This window comes from Protomyctophum bolini (assembly GCF_963924005.1).
Source record: "Protomyctophum bolini genome assembly, chromosome: 8".
In the NCBI taxonomy this organism is placed as follows: domain Eukaryota; kingdom Metazoa; phylum Chordata; class Actinopteri; order Myctophiformes; family Myctophidae; genus Protomyctophum; species Protomyctophum bolini.
The window spans coordinates 16,894,817-16,914,955 of NC_137869.1; the positions used below are offsets into that span (position 1 = coordinate 16,894,817).

At 41.1% G+C, this 20,139-nt stretch overlaps 1 protein-coding gene across 4 annotated transcripts; it reads left to right on the forward strand.

Annotated features, from left to right (window-relative positions):
* Positions 1-859: 859 nt before the first annotated feature.
* Positions 860-15,993, forward strand: LOC308320596 (kynurenine--oxoglutarate transaminase 3). 4 transcript variants are annotated; one of them, XM_080771138.1, is made up of 14 exons: positions 874-930; positions 1,481-1,565; positions 4,112-4,173; positions 4,531-4,675; positions 5,393-5,542; positions 5,707-5,793; positions 5,959-6,084; positions 7,702-7,822; positions 8,371-8,447; positions 8,559-8,648; positions 13,514-13,700; positions 14,261-14,334; positions 14,496-14,582; positions 14,691-15,993. In XM_080771138.1, the coding sequence occupies exons 2-14, from the start codon at positions 1,482-1,484 to the stop codon at positions 14,745-14,747; spliced, it is 1,347 nt and encodes a 448-aa protein (XP_080627264.1). In that variant the 5' UTR covers positions 874-930; position 1,481; the 3' UTR covers positions 14,748-15,993. The 4 variants fall into 4 exon arrangements, with proteins under 4 accessions (XP_080627266.1, XP_080627264.1, XP_080627267.1 ...); XM_080771141.1 differs by having other exon boundaries at positions 909-930; positions 1,481-1,578; XM_080771139.1 differs by lacking the exon at positions 874-930 and adding an exon at positions 969-1,311.
* The last annotated feature ends 4,146 nt before the right edge of the window (positions 15,994-20,139 follow it).

Genomic DNA, 20,139 nt, shown 5'->3' on the forward strand with positions numbered 1-20,139 from the left:
TGTGTGTGTGTGTGTGTGTGTGTGTGTGTGTGTGTGCTTTTCTAAGCCCTGTTTCAAATATGGTTACCGTATGTGCTATTGTGCTATTGAGGGGCTGCCCTACCATTTATTGTATTTTCTGTGAATTATCTATAATCTATCTACAGTTTAACCCATTGATTCTCAGCCATTTTAATTTCAAGGACCCCCAAATTAAATTGATAGAAATTAGCCTAGGCTAAGAGATTTTCATCTCTGAGTCATCATTTCTTGTTACTTTCTTAATGATGATTTCCTCTTTTTTTCATAGAAGTGTACATATCTGTACGTCTGTTCTGATGAATTGAAAATGGAGGACCCTGATGTAAACATTTAAGTCTAGAGCTTTTCGGTCTCATCCTCAAAATAGCAGTTTTTGTATTGAACTGTGATTTCGTTTGAAATACATACTGTGAAATACAAATATCAATCAATCAATCAATAAATCGTCCACAAATATTGAATATCTATTCAATGTAATTTATAAAAATGTAATGTCAAATGTCATTAAACAATGGAAGTTGATACTCAATACCACATTTTATATGGTAGGCTAAACAATTAAAAACATATATAAACTGCTATTTTCACTCAAACTATAACTAAGCATGTTTAATATGTTTAATTCGCCGCAGGCTTCCATTTCTAGCCACTCGTACATTATAATCATAACGTGTCATGCGCGTCCTCAATATGATTGGACAGGACTGTAGGAGGGGACTATTTGGGTGAGCTCGATTGTTTCATGCGAGTGTCTGCTCTGCCGGATGTAACATAGACACTATTGGCTTTTACAGACCGCAAACGCACATTTTAAACAAACAAAACGCACCCCTTCTTTAACGAAGGGTGTCTTTCAAGAAAGCCAGTACAAACAACCCGCTGCCCCCACGCTTTCCTCTCCACTGCATGGTATGTTACATGTAATGTGTTTACAATCTGGCACTGCTGGCATACATAGTACATACTCTCATCACGGAATGTTTTTTAAACAATCAGATGTCGCTCGGCTATAGAGCGCTAAGCATTTAGCATAGCTTGCACTAGCTATCGATGAGAGAGTGCAAATGCCGGGTCATTTGGTGTTGGATTCCTCCTCATCTGCAATGGTTATCAAGTTGTGTTAATTCATGGTTTGTAGCAGTACTACAAGCAACGTTTGTAGCAGTACAGATTGTTAGCCCTGGTCCAGTGCGTCAGCGAGACTCTCACTGACTGGACCAGCGCAGCGCTACAGTACTGTAGGTAGCTATATTTGCCCTAAAGTGTCGTCAGACGCTTCTTCAAATGATGGTAATTTGATTTACAAACTTCATTATCACATGCTACAGTTATGGCAGTACTTCACTCAAGTTCACTGTGAAATGACAAACGCAGCACAAGGCTAGATATATATAGCTGATACGGACAGTGCAGTGTCTGACAACATTCAAACAATAAAAAACATTTTAATTTTGTGCAGCATGAATATTACACGGACAGTCCGGAGGTTCTACCAGTTTGCATCTGTGCATGTGAACTGTACAAGCAGGTTTTCTACTTCACACGTAAGTATTAAAGGTATATTCAGTGATTTCACTTAATTCAAATATTATTTTTTTGATTTGTTGTGATAATCCTCCCTAATATAGTGTGTGCTGACCATATAAGGAGTTCCTCCCTATCCCCAGTTAACCCCTGGGGTCAAAATACCATAGGTTTTGTTTTAGGTGACCCAGCCTTCATCCAATCAGGATAGAGAGGGGCCTTCCACCAAATCACGATCGAGCGGGTGCGGGCCTTGGTGTGCTGCGGGCCTGTTGGCCTGTCGCGTCCCCCCCCACTAGTGCGTGCATGTGCACATCCTGTCACCGGGGCGAACCGGTGTGACGGATTTAGTGGTGTCGCATGTTATCTGGTGTCTGGGCTGGTGGTGTGCGTTCATGAAGCCTTCTTTCACAGATGTTTCGCCTATTCTTTTCTATCCACACTTTTCCTGGGCTGTGTGTGCTCCAGTTCCTGTTGATTTCATTGAATATCATTGGTCATCTGACCAGTTTCATTGGCTTTCATTGGATCAAATCAACAGGAACTAGAGCACACACAGCCCAGGAAAAGTGTGGATAGAGGGTATGCGTGTGACACTTAAAGTATATATGAATAGAGACGGCACCTGGAGGAAACCCTGAGGCGAAATGGACATAGTGGCCGAATTTGGTATTGCAGCGTGGGCCCAAACACATGAACGCGCTGGTCCGTTGACTATCATTGTGCACGTTCACGATGACACGTGAACGCAGTTTCATACGTGAACGCACGTGAACGTGTGTAATGATAGTCAATGGCAGCACGTTCATGTGTTTGGGGCAAATCCATCCCAGAATGCACTCTGTTCCTACCCGGAAGGAGGAGTGAAATCGCCTCTTGCGCTTTAGAGCAACTTAATGCAAGTGGATGGGAGGAGAACTCGGGTGCCGTAATATATACTCAAAGGCGTAACATCATCGTACCTGGAAGTTATGCGGGAACACCCACTGAGTGGCAAAAAACTACTTCCTGGCCTTGCCAGTCCATACATCCACACAGAAAAGTCATGTCTGATTGCATTAAACAGTGTTAAACTCACCAACATTGCAGCTGTACGAAAAGCTTGAATTAAAGTTTACCATAGAAACGTTATGAGCTACTTTCTGTCAAGAAATGCCCTGCATTTGATTATTGTCAGAGTTTGGAAGTGTTTGTTTTCAATAACACAACATTTTGCTGCCTCCTGCATTATGTGACATTTAGAAACAGGTGGAACGCAGGACGGTTGAGTGATTTCCAACGAGCGCTTCCAAACTCCAACACTCCATGCTGCTCTATGTTTTGCCACTCAGTCTAGATGAGGGGGGAGCGTCCTGATGGGAAAATCATGCATGTGCATACTCCCTATAAAGATCATTCCATATATCCATCCGATTGTTTGTGGAATCTCACTTGTATGAAACCGTGACAATATGCACTTATACAACAGTTAGAATGATGAAAATAAAAAATAAATGAAAATATCACAGTGTGGGATTCGAACCGTCTTCGCAATGAACCAAAAACAACTTGGGGAGCTGTGCTCTACCCATCACGCTATGATGCATTGACAACTGCTGTAGGAAATGGTGTATTTGATATATATTATATTATGTGTGTCTGTCCAGGTGTTAACGTAATTTGTGTTTGTTTAATATAAGCGCTCCGTTGAATTGATCAATGAATAGCTGTAGAAACAAGTCAATGATGTTGGTAGTCACACCATGAAACACAAACTCTTCTGTGACGTCTGACAAATGCACAATAGCATACGCAGTTACGCACATATTATTTGTTTGAAAACAACGGATCACAGTCACAACTTCACATGTTGCACTGCCTGCTAGACAACAGCAGGTGGTGCTGTCTTATGCTCTGCACAGTTATTCAGCTATGAAGAAGTCCACTTTGCTGAGAATCGAGATTTGTAATGAAAATATTAATATGCGCTATTGTGCATTTGTCAGACTTCACAGAAGTGTTTGTGTTTCATGGTGTGACTATACCAACATCATTGACTTGTTTCTACAGCCAGTCATTGATCAGTTCAACGGAGCGCTTATATTTGTTAAAAAACCACGAGTCACACATTAACATGGTCACGTCTGGCTATGCTGTTCCCAACGTTCACACTTGGACAGACACACACAAGATAATACTGCATAGGTCGGGACCTCATGCGACCACCAGTTGAAAACTCCTGTCCTAGAGGCTTTAAAATGTCCTAAATATGTTCGGTCAGAACTCTCAGAAACCATTTCAGTAAATGTCCTGATATTTGTATCTATGGCTAAAGTGCCATCTGTCTACTCTGCACTGCTTCAAACAGAATCTACTGCATTGTACCCCAAACACAATTGCAACAACTAGCCATCTAAAGGCCTTGTCCCGAGTTAGAGCCAGAGAACACTTTGCAAGTTTGCATAACACTATATCAGCACACATTCTGATGTTTAAAATCTAGAAATTGACCCTAAACCAGTACCACATTGAATTGTTAAAGAAAAAAAATCACTCATGATGACTTGTCTTTGGTCTTCACACACAGCGTACAATGGCATCACGGCATAAACCCGCCAAACGAATTGAAGGACTGGACAAGAATGTTTGGTAAGTGGAAGTCTCAACATGTAGCTAGCTTTGTCTTGAGTTTAGAGTGATTGATGTTGAACTATTATGTGGGACGGCACCCGTGAGTGACTAGCAAAAATGCTAATAAACAGTGTAAATAAGGGAAAAGTAAAAACTCCCATGAGGATAGACTTACATACTTGACAGTTTTGTTCACTCTAGGATGGCTTTGTGTAGGTTCCAAAGTCATGTGAGGTGTGATCAGTACTTTTGACCAGCCCTGGTATCACAGATATTGTATCTTACATGTGCTGTGAGGGGCTTTGTTAATGATATCGATCACAAACGTGTCCCTGTGTGCTCCACAATTGGTGGTTTGTGTCATTGTCTTTCCAGGGTGGCCTTCACAGCATTGGCAGCAGACCCATCTGTTGTAAATCTGGGCCAAGGCTTCCCAGATATCCCTCCACCTTCCTATGTGACGGAGGCACTAGCCAAGGCTGCATCGGTGGACAAGATGAACCAGTACACAAGAGGCTTTGTAAGTTTCAGAATTGGCATGTTTTGGCATGTCACCCTAGCTATGTATTTACAAGCTTCAGCACTATACTGTATATGTGAACATTACATGTCTATTTTGGGCATTAATCGTTATAGGCTTAATGTAAGTCGCTCTGGATTAAGAGCGTCTGCTAAATGCCTAAATTGTAAATTGTAAAATTGTAGGCACAATCTTTTTCAAAAAGTGTTGTAAATGTTCAAATATTGTGAAAATAGCAGATCTACAATCTCTTAACACCCTGAGCGGCAAGGACGGAGTTCTCCATTCAATCACGACGGAGATTGATAAAAGGACAGAGATTTATTGATATCAAAACCGATCGCATCGCTCCACAGGCTGGGAGCGTCTGTTGCGCAACATTCAATGTTATTTTCCGGTGGGACGTCATCAAAAATGTTCCCCCCCATTTTAGTCGATGAGACAGAAAATCTTAAAATGTAAATAACTTGATCTAAATCATAACGTCCAATTCTAAGCAAAGATTATCATGTTGCAAGTTTTGAGCTTGCAGATCGGCTATTGTTGTTATTTATCGTACAACTAATTATACACGGCTTAATTGGCTAATGAACATTAGCAACATTCAATTTATTTCAGCAGAGCAGCCCAAACATACTATCAAGATATAGCTAATAGGTGGTGAAATGCCATTTCCATTACCTGCTCCTATTATTTCTTCATCCTTTCAATGAATAGGGACATCCATCTTTGGTGAAAGTCCTTTCTCAGGTTTATGGGAAAGTCTACGGCCATGCGATTGATCCTCTCAAAGAAATACTGGTCACAGTAGGCGGCTATGGTTCCTTATTTAGTACCATGCAAGGCCTGGTGGAAGAGGGAGATGAGGTAAGGAGATTTTCTCTTAGTGGGACATGCAAACCTCTCTCTCAAGGACGTTTGCTGATGTGACTGATATGCATTTTATTTATTGTTGGTTTCATTGCATTTTTATCAGGACTCGGACATGCGCATAAATAAACTTATCTGTTACTGTCAATCTCTTCCTCAAGGTCATTATAGTTGAACCTTTCTTCGACTGCTATGTACCCATGGTGCGGATGGCCGGGGCTACTCCTGTGTTGATACCGCTGCGCCTTGTGAGTCATAGCTAATGATGTTGCTTTTTGTTTATTTATCTACAGTAGTACATATGTTGTACACACAGTTACTATTACTATTGTGCTGGCAGAAGTGATTACCAGCTCCAGGGAACATGCAACTCTATATTCACTGAAGATGTTTTTCTGATCTCTGTCTATTAGAAGTCTGATAAAGGGAAAGACGTATCAAGTGCTGACTGGGTTCTTGACCCAGATGAGCTAGCCAGTAAATTCAACTCTAAGACGAAAGCCATTATCATCAACACCCCCAACAATCCAATCGGAAAGGTACGTTCGCGTCACAATTCTTATGAGGACAGTTTTTCATTCACAAATCTCTTCCAGATGTGTTTAACAATGTTAAGGATTTCTGAACAAGTTATTTCATAATTTTAGACAACTCTTTATTTATCTATGCTTATGTTTCCTTCATGCATTCACCAAGTGTAATTTTGGAGAAGAAAACTTGGTGTTTAGTTACCTGTAACCTAGGCACTAGGCAGATAAAGTTGTGACCTTATGTTGCTGCCATTTGTTGTCAATACAGATGGCTGCTAAAATGATTTTTGTGGGGTTTACAGTATGACCGTGTGAGAAAGCATTGATGTCAAGAATAGTGTGTAGTGTGTGACTACTGTATGAAAAACACCAGTGCAGTCCTGGGTCGATTCCCGCTCGGGACGCTGTGGGTGCTGGCGGCGTGTTTCCTCCTCGGTGTCATCAGTGCCCATACCTGAAGGCGGGGTTGGCGAAAGGGCCTTTCTGTGTGGAGTTTGCATGTTCTCCCCGTGTCCCCTAGGGTAGGTACCCTCACAAAAAACATGCAGTAATCCTGGTCACTAAACTGCCTCCCCCTGGCCAGCCGGGGCGCATGATGGAGGGGAAAGGAACTGGTTGGAATAACGTGTTCCTTCCACGCGCTACGTCCAACCAGGGAAACTCCCCCCCTGTCAGGTGTAAAGGAGCAACTTGGACACTCAGGCATGAAGGAAGCATGAGTTCAAGTCCGTTGCTCTCCCCTTGTCCCCCATATATGGGGACTAGGTTGGTGGAGGGTGTGTAGAGCCCAGGATCACATTAGAATGATTAGATGATTGACACAGGGGTGAAAAATGGGTTACAAAATCGTGGGATAAAAAAAAAAAAAAAAAAAAAACACCAGTGCAGGTCGCTCGTTATGATAGAGAGAGATACGAGAGAGAGAGAGGTGATGTCATCCCTTTTTCCTGTGTGAGTCGTAACAAATTATTTGAATGAACAGTATAACACTTAAACATACGTGACACTATCTGTCTCGGACCGGTTCACTTCACTCGTTTGGATTGTGTGCACACTGCAGCAGTGTAGTTCTCCGCTCGAAATGAATGAATCTCATGCTCATTTTAGTTTTGATTGTGTATACTTCAACTTCGTTGCGAGGCGGCAATACGGCACACCCAAAATAGTAACACATAATTCTGTGTGTGCGCACTGTGCATGACTGCACAGCACCGTGCTCAATTAAGAAAGATTTGGTGCAGATGTGCTCATTGCGCTGATGACGGTCAGGTTCAGAGCCTCAGAACGGGGAGGGCACTTGGTCAAAAAGCAGGAGCTAAAGCAACACATTGAACAACAGAACAAGCTGATGGTTTCAGGGAGGGGTGGCCCGCCCCGTCCGCCGCACGATATTTGCGCTGAAAACCTTGACCCGTCCGCCAGCCCTGCAGGTCAATCCGCAGGACCTGTGGGCAACGGGCTAATGCCCTGGGTCAGACGGGATGTTCCATTACATTGATTGCATTGTAAATGTAAATTGAATCCTAGTCGAGTGCTACTCTCATACTTTAAAATCTGAACTATTGTCTTTGCCTTATTGCTTTTCCCAAATACCCAATTTCTTTGACAACAGTTATTCTATTTCAGATATTCAATAGAGATGAGCTGCAGATGATTGCTGACCTGTGTATTAAACATGACACACTATGCTTCAGTGATGAGGTGTATGAGTGGCTCATCTACAAGGGACACCAACATATCAAAATAGGTACATTTTCAGCAGTACTGGTGATGGCACTGCACGATCAGTTGTGTATTATTGCAAGGGTTCTTAAAGTTTTTTTGGCTGGGGACCCCCGGAAATGCTTTGGCCATGCTTTTGGCCAAAGGGGTGGCGACCCACAGGTTGAGAACCCCTGTATTGTACATTACAGCAATGCCATAATCAGTGATGATTTAACATGTCTATTTGCTCAGACACTGACGTACCATTCTCCATTCATTGTCAATGTGTTTGGGAGGTGGCCTTTTTTCCGACAGCATTCTAGCCGACGGGGCAACGATCCGATCCGCAGCGGGGGGACATTCGCTGCGATGCGAAAAAGCGATGGTCCGACATGCGCTGCTCCCGTGCTTGCGGTTAGGGTTGGGTTAGGATTGAGGTTTCGGATCAATATGCTGTCGGAAAAAAGACCTGCACCCAATGTGTTTGTGTAAGACAAAAATAGACACATTGGAAGCAAAAAAAGTGCAATAAAATGTTGCTCAAAACTATGAGTAAAGTAACATAATGTCTTTATTCAACATTGTTAATAGCCACTCTGCCAGGGATGTGGGATAGAACGATTACAATCAGCAGTGCTGGCAAAACATTCAGTGTTACAGGCTGGAAGGTATGCAGATTTATTATTATTATTATTATATTAATCAAGTCAGTAATTTTCTGAAATTATTATTATTATTATATTAATCAAGTCAGTAATTTTCTGAAATGTGTCTGCCAGCTGGGCTGGTCTATAGGGCCAGAGCACCTGATAAAGCATCTTCAAACTGTCATGCAGAACACTCTGTATACCTGTTCTACACCTTTACAGGTAACTACCAACTTTACCGACTTTCAAACTAGACTAGCAACATTTATTTAGACTCATTGATTTATCAATGATTATCGATAACTGTAATATCTAGTCTAGGGTCTTCTGGTGCTGTTCTTGTTTGTTTTGTGAACTGATTCATGATACAAACAACAGCTAGATTGTAGGCATGATACTCAACATCTGGTTGTACACAAACCTTCTCCCCCCAAAAAATCCAATCACCGATAACATCTTCCCTAACATCTTCCTGGCACGGCACCTTGGTTCTCTGTCTGCCTCGGGCCATTCTGCTGCCAATGACCTCTCCTTCGTATTCAAACAGCTCCTTGCGACAAAATTCCCGCAAATCGTTACACACTATGTCTATAGTCATGTGTTCAAGACGGATCTGTCCGATATTTCATATTCTATCCTAATTGGCTAACATTGGCTTTCAAAGTTTGCAGGATTGGCCCTTTTGACACAAAAAGTCTCAAATCATGAAAGCACCGTGCAATTTATGTGAAATCTTTCACAGACTTTCCTACTAGGCTGAGTAATATATCCTAATCCCACCCTTTTCACATGTGGATTTTTGCTAAACATATCATCCAATTGCCATCAATGGTGTAAGAACAAATGGCACCCTTTTCACATTGGCCTATTATAGCGCCACCAGAAGGCCGCAACCTGACCTGTCCTGGTGGAGACCTGTGCCCCGAGGGGCACTTTTTCTAGTTTTCCCCTGATCTTGATCTGTTTTATTTAATATTGATAAACTGCCGATACTAGTCCCGATCCAATATTTATTTATATTACTAGATTATAGCTGCACAGTGGATAAGAAGCCTACATAAGTAGAACCATTCCAACTTACATAAGATATGCTTGGCAGTTTTGCAGACATTACAAGTGGCTTTTGGGCTACTTTCATTTTTAATCACTAAATTGTTATTTTAAAGTTTGACATGCTCTTTCTGCATTGCTCCATATTTGTACTTAAAGTATTTCAAGACATCGCTGTGTTCGTTTTGGTCCAAGCTTTGTAGAGGCAATGGTAGAATTAATGTCCTTGTTGTCACTGTAGCCTTTGATACGTTTCTGGTCAGAGACCATCACTATGATCGTAAAATCATAGGTCGACTTGAATTTAAATGTAATTTTAATAACAAAAGTATATTATGTATTGATCATTTTGTCCTGATTGAGCAATTCTTAAAATATGCTCATTGTCCCAACCTTGTATCCTCAATTACTCTGTGTCTCAGAGAAGAAGCCAACAGTTACTAGTGTCACGCCCTTTGATGAACTTGAAGAACGAATGAAGCAGTTGTTCTGTGTATGTACTGACGGCTTTATTGTAGCAAGCATCGCTTCCAAAGCCCACGTCAAAACTGACATAAAACACAAATAAATCATGATCAGAATGAGCAACATGAAACAAAGCACATAATGTAATATAAAGAAATTACTCATGTACAAAACAAGTATTTACCTCACTGACTGCACGTAATTCAAAGAGCATGAAGGTGTGAGAGGAACCCATGAACAGATCATCATAACCAGGACTTTAACTTTGTACGCTTCATGTTCAATGTGACAAACTCCGTCTGCTCAGCATGGACGGAAGATGCAATAACTGTGTGATCCTGAGCTTATTCCAAAGTATATGGTCATGTTACCGGAAATGACACAATCAAACTTCCGGAACACACATTTTACCCAAATCATCAAATAAGTAAAATATCAAACAAAATAATGACAAAAAACATCATTATGGCAGTCATACTCCCACCTTGACTTGGGACTACCAATCAACTTTCAACTTATCTTTCACATTTGAAAAATCATCAATACCTCCTCATTGAAAATAAACTTTAAATCATGGATCCAATAACCTTGACCGTGACCCACTTCAACCTTTAGTTCAACCGGTTGTTTTACAAACAAATCTTATGAAAACAAATGAAACCTTTGTAACATGAACAAAATGAAACCATGTAACAGACTCTTCAATTATGTACAATAAATAATGCATAGCAAAATATGCCAAATTGTGGCTCCCAACATTTGAACTTTCCCTTTAACCTTCTTTCAAACTGGTGTAACCATTTCCCTTCTTTGCAAGCTGCATAAATGTTTGAAGCATTCATAAGTGTGAAACGAGAGTCAATGTTGACCATCAATTTACAGTTAATAGCTCATGGATGAATTGGATTGGACTAGACTTTCCAAATTAATCAAAATGCAAAGTGTTCAAACGCAATTTAACAAATTATCATGGTGTATTTAATTACTAGTCATAAAATCTTTGTACATTTGCCCAGTTTAAACTTCCTACTTTGTCTCTTAATCCATATGCAACAATTGTAGAGCACCATATAACTTGAAAGTAAATGTAAAGTACCATCACTATTTGAACAAAATGTGATCTGAATCTGCTTTAATTAAATCGACATTGCATCTCTCCTTCTGTTTTCTTTGGATCATTATTCAATAATTCATTCATATGGAAATAAACCATGAACACTTGGACGAAACATCTTTCAAACTGAACTCAGTCAAGTTTGCAATAAGCAATACATAGGACCTTAAATGTGACAAACAAAATTAGCAATGGTTTACATGTCTTAGTCAGGAGGTCTACTGTTTTGCCTCCCACCAAAGCACCGTGTAAGAGTAAGCTCTTTTTCCTATGCTTCTTGTAGTTCATCCTTTCCTTCCTTTTTGATAGTTTGCCTTTTCCATTCCAGTTCTTTACTCCCTTTCCTTGACCCTTCATTTTTGGTTTCCTTGTTGATGTAGGTTTGACATTTTTACCTGGCATAGGCAAAGCTGATGGTTTCTTGGGGACCTTCTTCAGGTCTTTAGCTGTTACTTTCTTAGCAGCAGGCTTCTTAACTACCACATTCTTGGGCTTCTTTGCCATCACCTTTTTGGCTCTCTTAGCCAATGCATGTTTCTTTGCGTTAATTGCTTTCTGTGCAAAATGCTTCTTCACCACTTCCATCTCCTTGCTCACTTCAAAGGAGTCAGCAGCACCAGTGCCCTTAAGCTGAACCAGTGTGCCTTTAGCGATGGGTTCAGGCTGCTCAACAAGCTGCAGAGTTGGTTTAGGCAACAGAGTGTGTGTGGCATGTAGCCTTTTAAGCTCCTCCAAACACTCAAGTCCTCTCAAGATTTCCACCTTAGACTGTTGCCTTGTGGCATTTATAGGTGCTTGTGTGACTGCAAATTCAACTGCCGTTTCATTCTGACAGTTTAACTCTTCCTTCATTTTTGCAATCTGAGCATTTGCATCATTGATAACCCTTGTTGTGACCTGGACACACTTGGCAAACTTGTGACACAGGTAACTGGTAGGGGTATCAAGTGCATCATAAATGTCCTTTAAATTTCCTAGATCCCTTTCAACAGCGATAACATTGTCTTGGAGGTTACCAATTGGAGCCTTGTTGATTACACCTTGTTTTGTTCTTTTTGCTCTGCTTTTCCAGTGGGCATAAATGCAATCAAAATCATACAATAACCTCTCTTTACACTCTTGGGTTTGCAAGCTCTCTTTGAACTCAATTTGTTCCATGTTGGACTGGTTCTGCTTGTGCAGGTTGCTTAAGCTTGTGAAGGTCCTTTAAATGTCCTTATTTCCTTTTGACAATTTACTTCTTAACCAACACACCTTTAACCATACACCTTAAACCCCATAAATCATTGTGAAGGTTTAGATGCCCTTATTTTCTTTTGACATCTATACTTTTAACCAACACTTAAACATGTACTTTAACCATATAGACCATTGTGAAGATTCTTTAGATGCCCTTATCTTCTTTTGACATCTTTACCTTTAACCAACACACACAGTCTAAAGGCTTAAACCTTATAAACCATTTCAAATAGTCCCATGAGTGTCAAATAGCATTTGCATTTAATTTATACCACAAAGAAAGCACCTTAAAGAGCAAACTGAACGACCACGACATGACACGGTCCTTGGTGCACTTTGCATAACAATGGTGCGATCTTTCCAAATGTTTCTAGGTTGTTAGCACACTAGCACAGTCAGTTCCTTTGCTCTTGAGTCCTTTGCCTTGAACGTGTGTAGTGCACTAACCTTGGTCTTTGGTTAACAAACAAACAGCATGGTTTACGAAGTAGCATGTTAGTTCAATGGATCCATCCCATCCGTGGTTCACCAAGCACGCAGCAGCTGGAGTGCAACGCCGAACGCGGCGCGAGTCGCAGCGGTCCGGCCGGCCCGCTGGTACGCTGCTGGTTCGGTGGCTGTCGTCTGGTGGTTGACTTGACGACCCGGACTACCGTCGGTCGTCTGCGGCATGAGTTTTGACTGTCACGCCCTTTGATGAACTTGAAGAACGAATGAAGCAGTTGTTCTGTGTATGTACTGACGGCTTTATTGTAGCAAGCATCGCTTCCAAAGCCCACGTCAAAACTGACATAAAACACAAATAAATCATGATCAGAATGAGCAACATGAAACAAAGCACATAATGTAATATAAAGAAATTACTCATGTACAAAACAAGTATTTACCTCACTGACTGCACGTAATTCAAAGAGCATGAAGGTGTGAGAGGAACCCATGAACAGATCATCATAACCAGGACTTTAACTTTGTACGCTTCATGTTCAATGTGACAAACTCCGTCTGCTCAGCATGGACGGAAGATGCAATAACTGTGTGATCCTGAGCTTATTCCAAAGTATATGGTCATGTTACCGGAAATGACACAATCAAACTTCCGGAACACACATTTTACCCAAATCATCAAATAAGTAAAATATCAAACAAAATAATGACAAAAAACATCATTATGGCAGTCATAACTAGTATAGACTCACTGGATATGGTTTGTACTATGCAGGAGGCTGTGGCACAGGGTTTGCTCAGAGACTATGAGCTGATGGGTCAGCCTGAGTGCTACTTCACCTCACTGGCAACGGAATTGGAAGGCAAGAGAGACCGCATGGCTGCTATCCTGCGAGAGTCTGGTATGACTCCCATCATCCCAGAGGGAGGTTACTTCATGATCGTGGATGTCACCGTTCTCAGTGAGTCACTACTTCCAGACCCATGTGGGCAATTGTACATGGACATTTTGGACAACTGTGTGAACGGGTGATCTGGCTGTGTCCAGTTGATTTAGTAATTCTTAAACACTTAATACAAATTCTGCAGAAAAACGTAATTGAGACGGCCTTCGGCTTCAATGAGCCTTCCAGCAAGACTACGTGTGTTACCTGCAAAAGCCTTACCATAGTTGGACTGTCATGTTTGTCATCTTGCAAATAAAAGGACCCCAAGAGCACAAATATTTACACATAATATAGTATAGAGCACTGAATTCTGACGTAATTTACACCTGGGTTATCTTGTCATGAATATTAAATGGCAATACCCCTGCCAAAAAAAAAAAACGTGTTAAGTGAGCGGTACAACTATACAGTACTATGTAATGTACTGTACTGTACTGTATAGTCGTCCTCCCTGGCCTGTGTGTGTGTGTGTGAGATGCTGCGCAACAGTGCCATCCAGCGGTATTGGTGAGGTATTGCAGCTGTCCGTGCTCAGACATACACACATTGAATTCCGACATATCTCTTGTTTTTAGATCAGGATCTGTCACATATGGGAGATGATGAGGCTTACGATTACAAGTTTGTGAAGTGGATGATCAAAGAAAAGGTAAGGGACCAAGTTCAGTTAATTTACATTCTGTAGATGTTAGGCCTCTGCCACTGTGTTGCACAGGAGATGTCTCATAAAACTAGTTTTTGTACTGAGTTTTAGGAGTCTGTTGTACCTCTTCACTGCTGCTGTACTTACTGTATATGTATTCATGGTAGAAACTGGCAGCCATTCCAGTAACAGCATTCTGTGGAGAAGATTCCAAGAAGCAGTTTGAGAAATACATTCGCTTCTGCTTCATAAAGGTAAATATAGTAGTAATACTAGTAGTAATAATAATAATGCGGTGTAACTAACACAGGTTAGTTCTCTTGACTTACTGTATCACTGTTTTCTTTTCTGTCTCTTAACAGCAAGACAGCACGCTTGATGCTGCAGAGACCATCTTGAAAAACTGGAATAAAGTTTAATTGGTAGGGACGTGTATCTGCAGGGACCCCATTCAGACTGAAACTGTGATTTTGGGCTTTACTAAAATATGGACTGTCTTGACTTGACGATATAGATTTTTAGGTGTTGATTTGATATGTTTAGCAAGTATTGCAATTATGTAAATTTTCTGATTCCAACCAACTTTTGTGGTTTGCGTTTACTTCTTAAATACTATAGTAGACAAACAGTTGATTCATATACTGTCAGTGAGTGCTCTGTCACAACTTAAGTAAATGGTTTGATAAGATTAGCAGTGCATCTGTACAGGGTTTTAACAATGTTAGGCTATATTGAATAATGCTCATGTGCTCGTCATGTGCATTTGAAAAGCGGCATTTAAAAATTGAAACAAATGTGTGTTTCACCGTTGTTATACCCACTTTGAACACAACCAAAAACCCTGTGCCTTTTATTGTGCAGACATATCAATTCTGCACTCGTGCAGGCTCTGTAGCCCACCCCCCTGTATATGGGTCCAAACCTGGTGGTGTCTGCCGCTTGGGTGGAGGCTGAACAGAGAGCACAACCGATTTAACCCTACATACTTTGTTTGGTGTCCCCTAGGGGTCTGTACTTGGCCCCCTCCATTTTCCACTCTACTCCAAATGTCTTCGTCGAAAGTAGTCGATGCACAAGCTCTTTTTGTAGAGCAAGTTGGTAGATGTTTGTAGAATGTTTGCCAGAATAACGATTCTCTGATACATGTGGTTTACTGAGCTCAATCTAATTGGAGCAGAGCTAAATTAGGTAAAGGGGTTAATAGGTGAGGAATGTGTCGGTTAACCTTTCATTAAAAACTCCCATTGTTTGGCTATGGAGACTGAAATGAACATGAAATATTGTCACAAAGAGAAATAGGATTGGAAATAGTTGAAGAAAGGGAAAGAGAATGAATGAAAACTAGTTATCATTAAAGCTGTCTATTCGATAAACGCCCGACCTAACTTATTGTTCATCACATTGCTCTCCTCTGTGCATGATACGTTATTAGACACACTGTATACAATAGGATTTGTTTATCAACCTTTTTCTCAACCAAAAAATCTCCTCCACTGAATTCAGTCAAATATTCTTTTAATGTTTTCATCACTGCACTTGCCCTTTCAACAGCTCCACTTCTATCATATAATTGTGTGGATATTATTTGGGGGGGGGGGGAGATGCCAAGTCAGTTTGTCAGTTATCTTCAAGTGGAAACATGCTGAAATAAACGTCTCGGCCAGAGCTTTTCAAGAGTAAAAATGTTTTTATGCTTGCATACATGTAGCTGTATACTGGCACAAGTTTGTACAAAGTTTATGGATGTGAACACTTATTTTTCAGTTAGTTTACCTTAATGTAAGGTTTTTGTCTAGCCCCTGGGGCAGACAAAATGTCAGGGCCCCCCTGGGCTGTCCAGTGCGATTCTTACTTAGCTTACTTACTTAGGCCTTTAAATTCCCTGAGGAACATAGGCCATTGATGAGACTCCTCCATCCCTTTCGGTCTTGTGCCCTCCGCTCCAGTTGTTTCCGGTGCGATTCGGGCGGTTGAAATGTTTTTGGGGTATTTTGCTTTCATTTTGCTGTAATTTTGGGGTACCGAGCCCCCCGAAAAGAGAGGCAGGCAGGCAGACAGACTAGTCGCTGAATGAATGCAGCCACTAGTAGCCAGTAGTGCACTAATGCAGTTTTACAGCAAAATATTTCACAATGTGCTCTAATAATAAAATCACAGTAAGAGAGTTGAGCAATAAAGAAAGAGTACAGCCACTAATAGTGCACTAATGCAGTTGCCAGTTTGCCAGGCTGCAGCCCACCCTAGCCCAACTGTAAATCCGGCCCTGTGTAAGGTGAACGGTGGCGCAGTCGGTAGCTCAGTTTATGCATCGAAGGAAGCATGAGCTCAGTTTGGGTCTCTTCCCAGGTTGGCAGAGTGAGAGGATTAGAACTTAGGCAATTGGCACCTGGTGAAAAATAGGTTACAAAATCGTGGGATAAGAAATTAAAGGACCACGTCACCACTTTTCAACCTATCTTTATATAATTGGTCCTTATATAATAATCATGATGAAAATGGCACCATTGTTTTCTACTCAGTCTGTGTCTCAGGACGCTGTGGGCAGTTCAAAAACCCGTCCACCAGTGACATCATCGATGGGGAATCCAAGCTAATAGAAACTGCAGAGTATACCTATTATATGAAGATAGGTTGAAAAGTGGTGAAGTGGTAAATATATATATATATCATATACACACACACACACACACACACACACACACACACACACACACACCTTAATTTACCCTTGAAGGCTAGTTTGAGTGTTATGGTTTTGAATAAAACATTACATTTATAAAAGCTGCATGCCTCTTTATGAATCAGTAATGTGGGAGGGGCCTGAATGAGTTGGCTCTGGAGGTAGAGCGGCCACTTACCAAAGTGGAAGGTTCCCATGCAGTTCGAACCTGGGCTGCCCAGTTTGGTGTCAAAGTGTCCTTGAGCAAGACACTGAACCCCTAAGCACATTTGTGCCTGGCATGGTTTCCTCTGCCGTCGGGGTGAATGTAATACACAAAAATCACCTTGGATAAAGGTGCTATATAAATGCACCATTTACTATGTAATGACTGAGAATAAATTAACCTGGGAGAAACCGGTGATATGTAATATTGAAACACGTCCATGTGCTTCCCTGGACAGCAAGATGGAGATGTTCCTCTGCCTCCTGCAGCTCTTCGTGCTGGTATAGGGTACAGGGAGGATATTGGATGATCATTTCCTGTTGATGACTGTTATTTTTCATTCATGTCCTTTTCTTCTTTGCTTTTGATGGGACTATTTCACGAGATTCATGACTGCACAGCTCTAAATAGATTTCTCTTCAGTGCAGTTTGTTCTTGGTGTGTCAATCCCTCCTCTCTCCACACAGCAGTCAGAACTGTCAAAAAGCCTGACACATGTCCTGTCTCCCCTTCCGCAGCAGCGGTATGTAATACTCACTGTGGAGCTGACATCACAGCACTGTAGGCTACATCATGCCCTAGTGATTGGTAGTATCATAGAAAGTAGGCACCATCGTAGTCGCTGATGTGCAGCTTTCTTGTTTTAGCCAGCAGAGGTGTGACAGGACTTGTAACGTGTACAGACAGCCTGAAGCCTAGCAAGTCAGATGTAATTGTCACATTTGACCAGTGAATGACTTCTCAGGTATACCGTTGCAACTGTGCAGCTCCATTAATAAGGCTGTGGATCAAAACGTCTGTTATTTTTTGCAAATTTGCACAGAACTTACAGTAGCCTCATCACACGTCATGCAACACACAACACATTGAGATCTGATATTTTAAGTTTGCGACAACGTTGTAGAAATCAGACGGTAAATGTCCAAACTTTTTTTTTTTTTTTTACTGCATCTGATGCTGAAAAACATGAAAATCTAAAATGTATCGGAGTAGAGTTTAGAAACAGAATAACCAATTAAATAAACATCAGATTTTTCTTTGTGGAAAAAAAGTTTAAAATAAAGAAAAGGTGGCATATGATTTCACAGACTATCATCAACATTACATTTCATGCACTTTTTCAGTGCATACTGCTTAGGTCTGAACTAGTCTGTTGCCAATAATTTATCTAGAGTAATGTTCCAGTTTCAATTTGTGGTGACATTAGCTAAAATACTGGCCCAGTCTAGTATAGATTGATTTCAGATGCACTGAACGTATACCTACAATAGTATATAACATGGTGGTCAATAAGGCAAAACGGGGAGTGAATGGAAAGTAAGGCTTTATATAATTATTCATTATAGTAGTGGATGCAGGTGACTCAGGTGAGGCTGTGCCTGTCATCATGAGAAGAAAAAGAAAGGAAATAATAAAATAAAATAAGTATTAATATTTGTCCTCTGGTCTATGCTTTCAATTCAATTTTGGTGTGGTTCCTACTGTATTTTGATCATTTTTATAGTGAAAATCGATGAAATTCTGTATTTGCTCAAAAACAACGGAGAGACGAGAGGTGAGGCACGGACGAGCGGAGCGCTACTGGATTGAGCGCGTGCAAATGGCGCGTGCTTGAGGCAGCCAGTACCTCTGCCTCAAGGCAGGCGGCGATAGTGAGCCTAAGCAGGCTCAGAGCCTGAGCCTGCTTAGCCCTGCTGTGTAGAGTTCATGACCGGGTCACTCTTGTAGAAAGAAAGAAAAAAACACCACAACAACAAATGCGACGCTAGAGCTTAGCTCGTTAGCCTGAAATGGAGGATTTGATTTCTAAACTAAGACATTTCTCAAAGCTGGACTTTCAGTCAAAGAAAGAACTCGTAAATATTGGGAGACCGACGCTAGAACTACGACTACGACGACTTAATATCAGCCACCACAAGGTAAAAGAAAATCGTGAGATTTTGAAAGACCTCATAAATGCAACCTTCTTTTTAGCTAAACAGGAGATGGCCTTTCGTGGTAATGAGAGTGCAAGCTCTTCCAATCGTGGAAACTATGTGGAACTATAGTGCATGCATTTGCAGAGAAAGATGAAAGGTTAGCGAGACACTTGGAGACAGCCACTGTGTTTTCTGGCTTATCAAACAGAATACAGAATTATTTACAGTACGGCGTACTGTTAACAAACCTGTTAAATCGGCATTGTGTAACGTTTCTTGTTGATATTTCACTTTCAAACGTGTTTGAATATCACATGTCTAAATTCTGAATCAAGACAATTAAATGACCCCAAACACGTTTGAAAGTGAAATATCCCTTTAATGCAATATTGGACTTAATTTTCGTTCCATCATTCTAAATACACTGTTTGGGGATTTAGCAGTGGGGAAGGGGTGTTCCCCCACTAAAGTTGGTATTTGGTTACCTGTCTAAATCCCTAAAACACCTCCGTTACCCATAACATTACAGTATATTATGCATAGGTGTGGTTTGGGCGTTACAACAATTAAACCAATCACCGTGCCACATGCCAGTGCCTTTAAGAGATCCCTTATCCGTTGCCCGTTATGCCCAGTTCTATATTGCTTCATTCATAGCTGTATACAGTCTATAGCCCATGGAAGAGTGATGTGTTGCCTTAAGTCTCACTTAAAACTGAACAAGCAAATGGAATCGTGCACGCCGCACAATGCCTGGCACAAATAACTTCTTTGACTACAGTATACAATTATATAAACACAATGGACACAAGGAAGTGGCAAGCACGCACTTCTGCTGATTATAGAAAAATTACAAAGGGATGCAATAGAATAGGAGAATAAGGAGAGATGAAGCAGCCTACTCCGTAGACATTTGGTAGAGCGCCGCTCTACCAAACGATACGTCTTACGGGTGCTTTTAAACTCCACTATCGCCTTCCCAAATGTGTGTGACCAAAATGGCAATT

Bases quoted from the DNA above. Each gene is read 5' to 3' on its own strand.
- LOC308320596 (XM_080771138.1), top strand. From the start codon at position 1,482: ATGAATATTACACGGACAGTCCGGAGGTTCTACCAGTTTGCATCTGTG. The intron at 4,676-5,392 runs GTAAGTTTCAGA...TTCAATGAATAG, and splicing joins ACCAGTACACAAGAGGCTTT to GGACATCCATCTTTGGTGAA. The intron at 14,583-14,690 runs GTAAATATAGTA...GTCTCTTAACAG, and splicing joins TTCGCTTCTGCTTCATAAAG to CAAGACAGCACGCTTGATGC.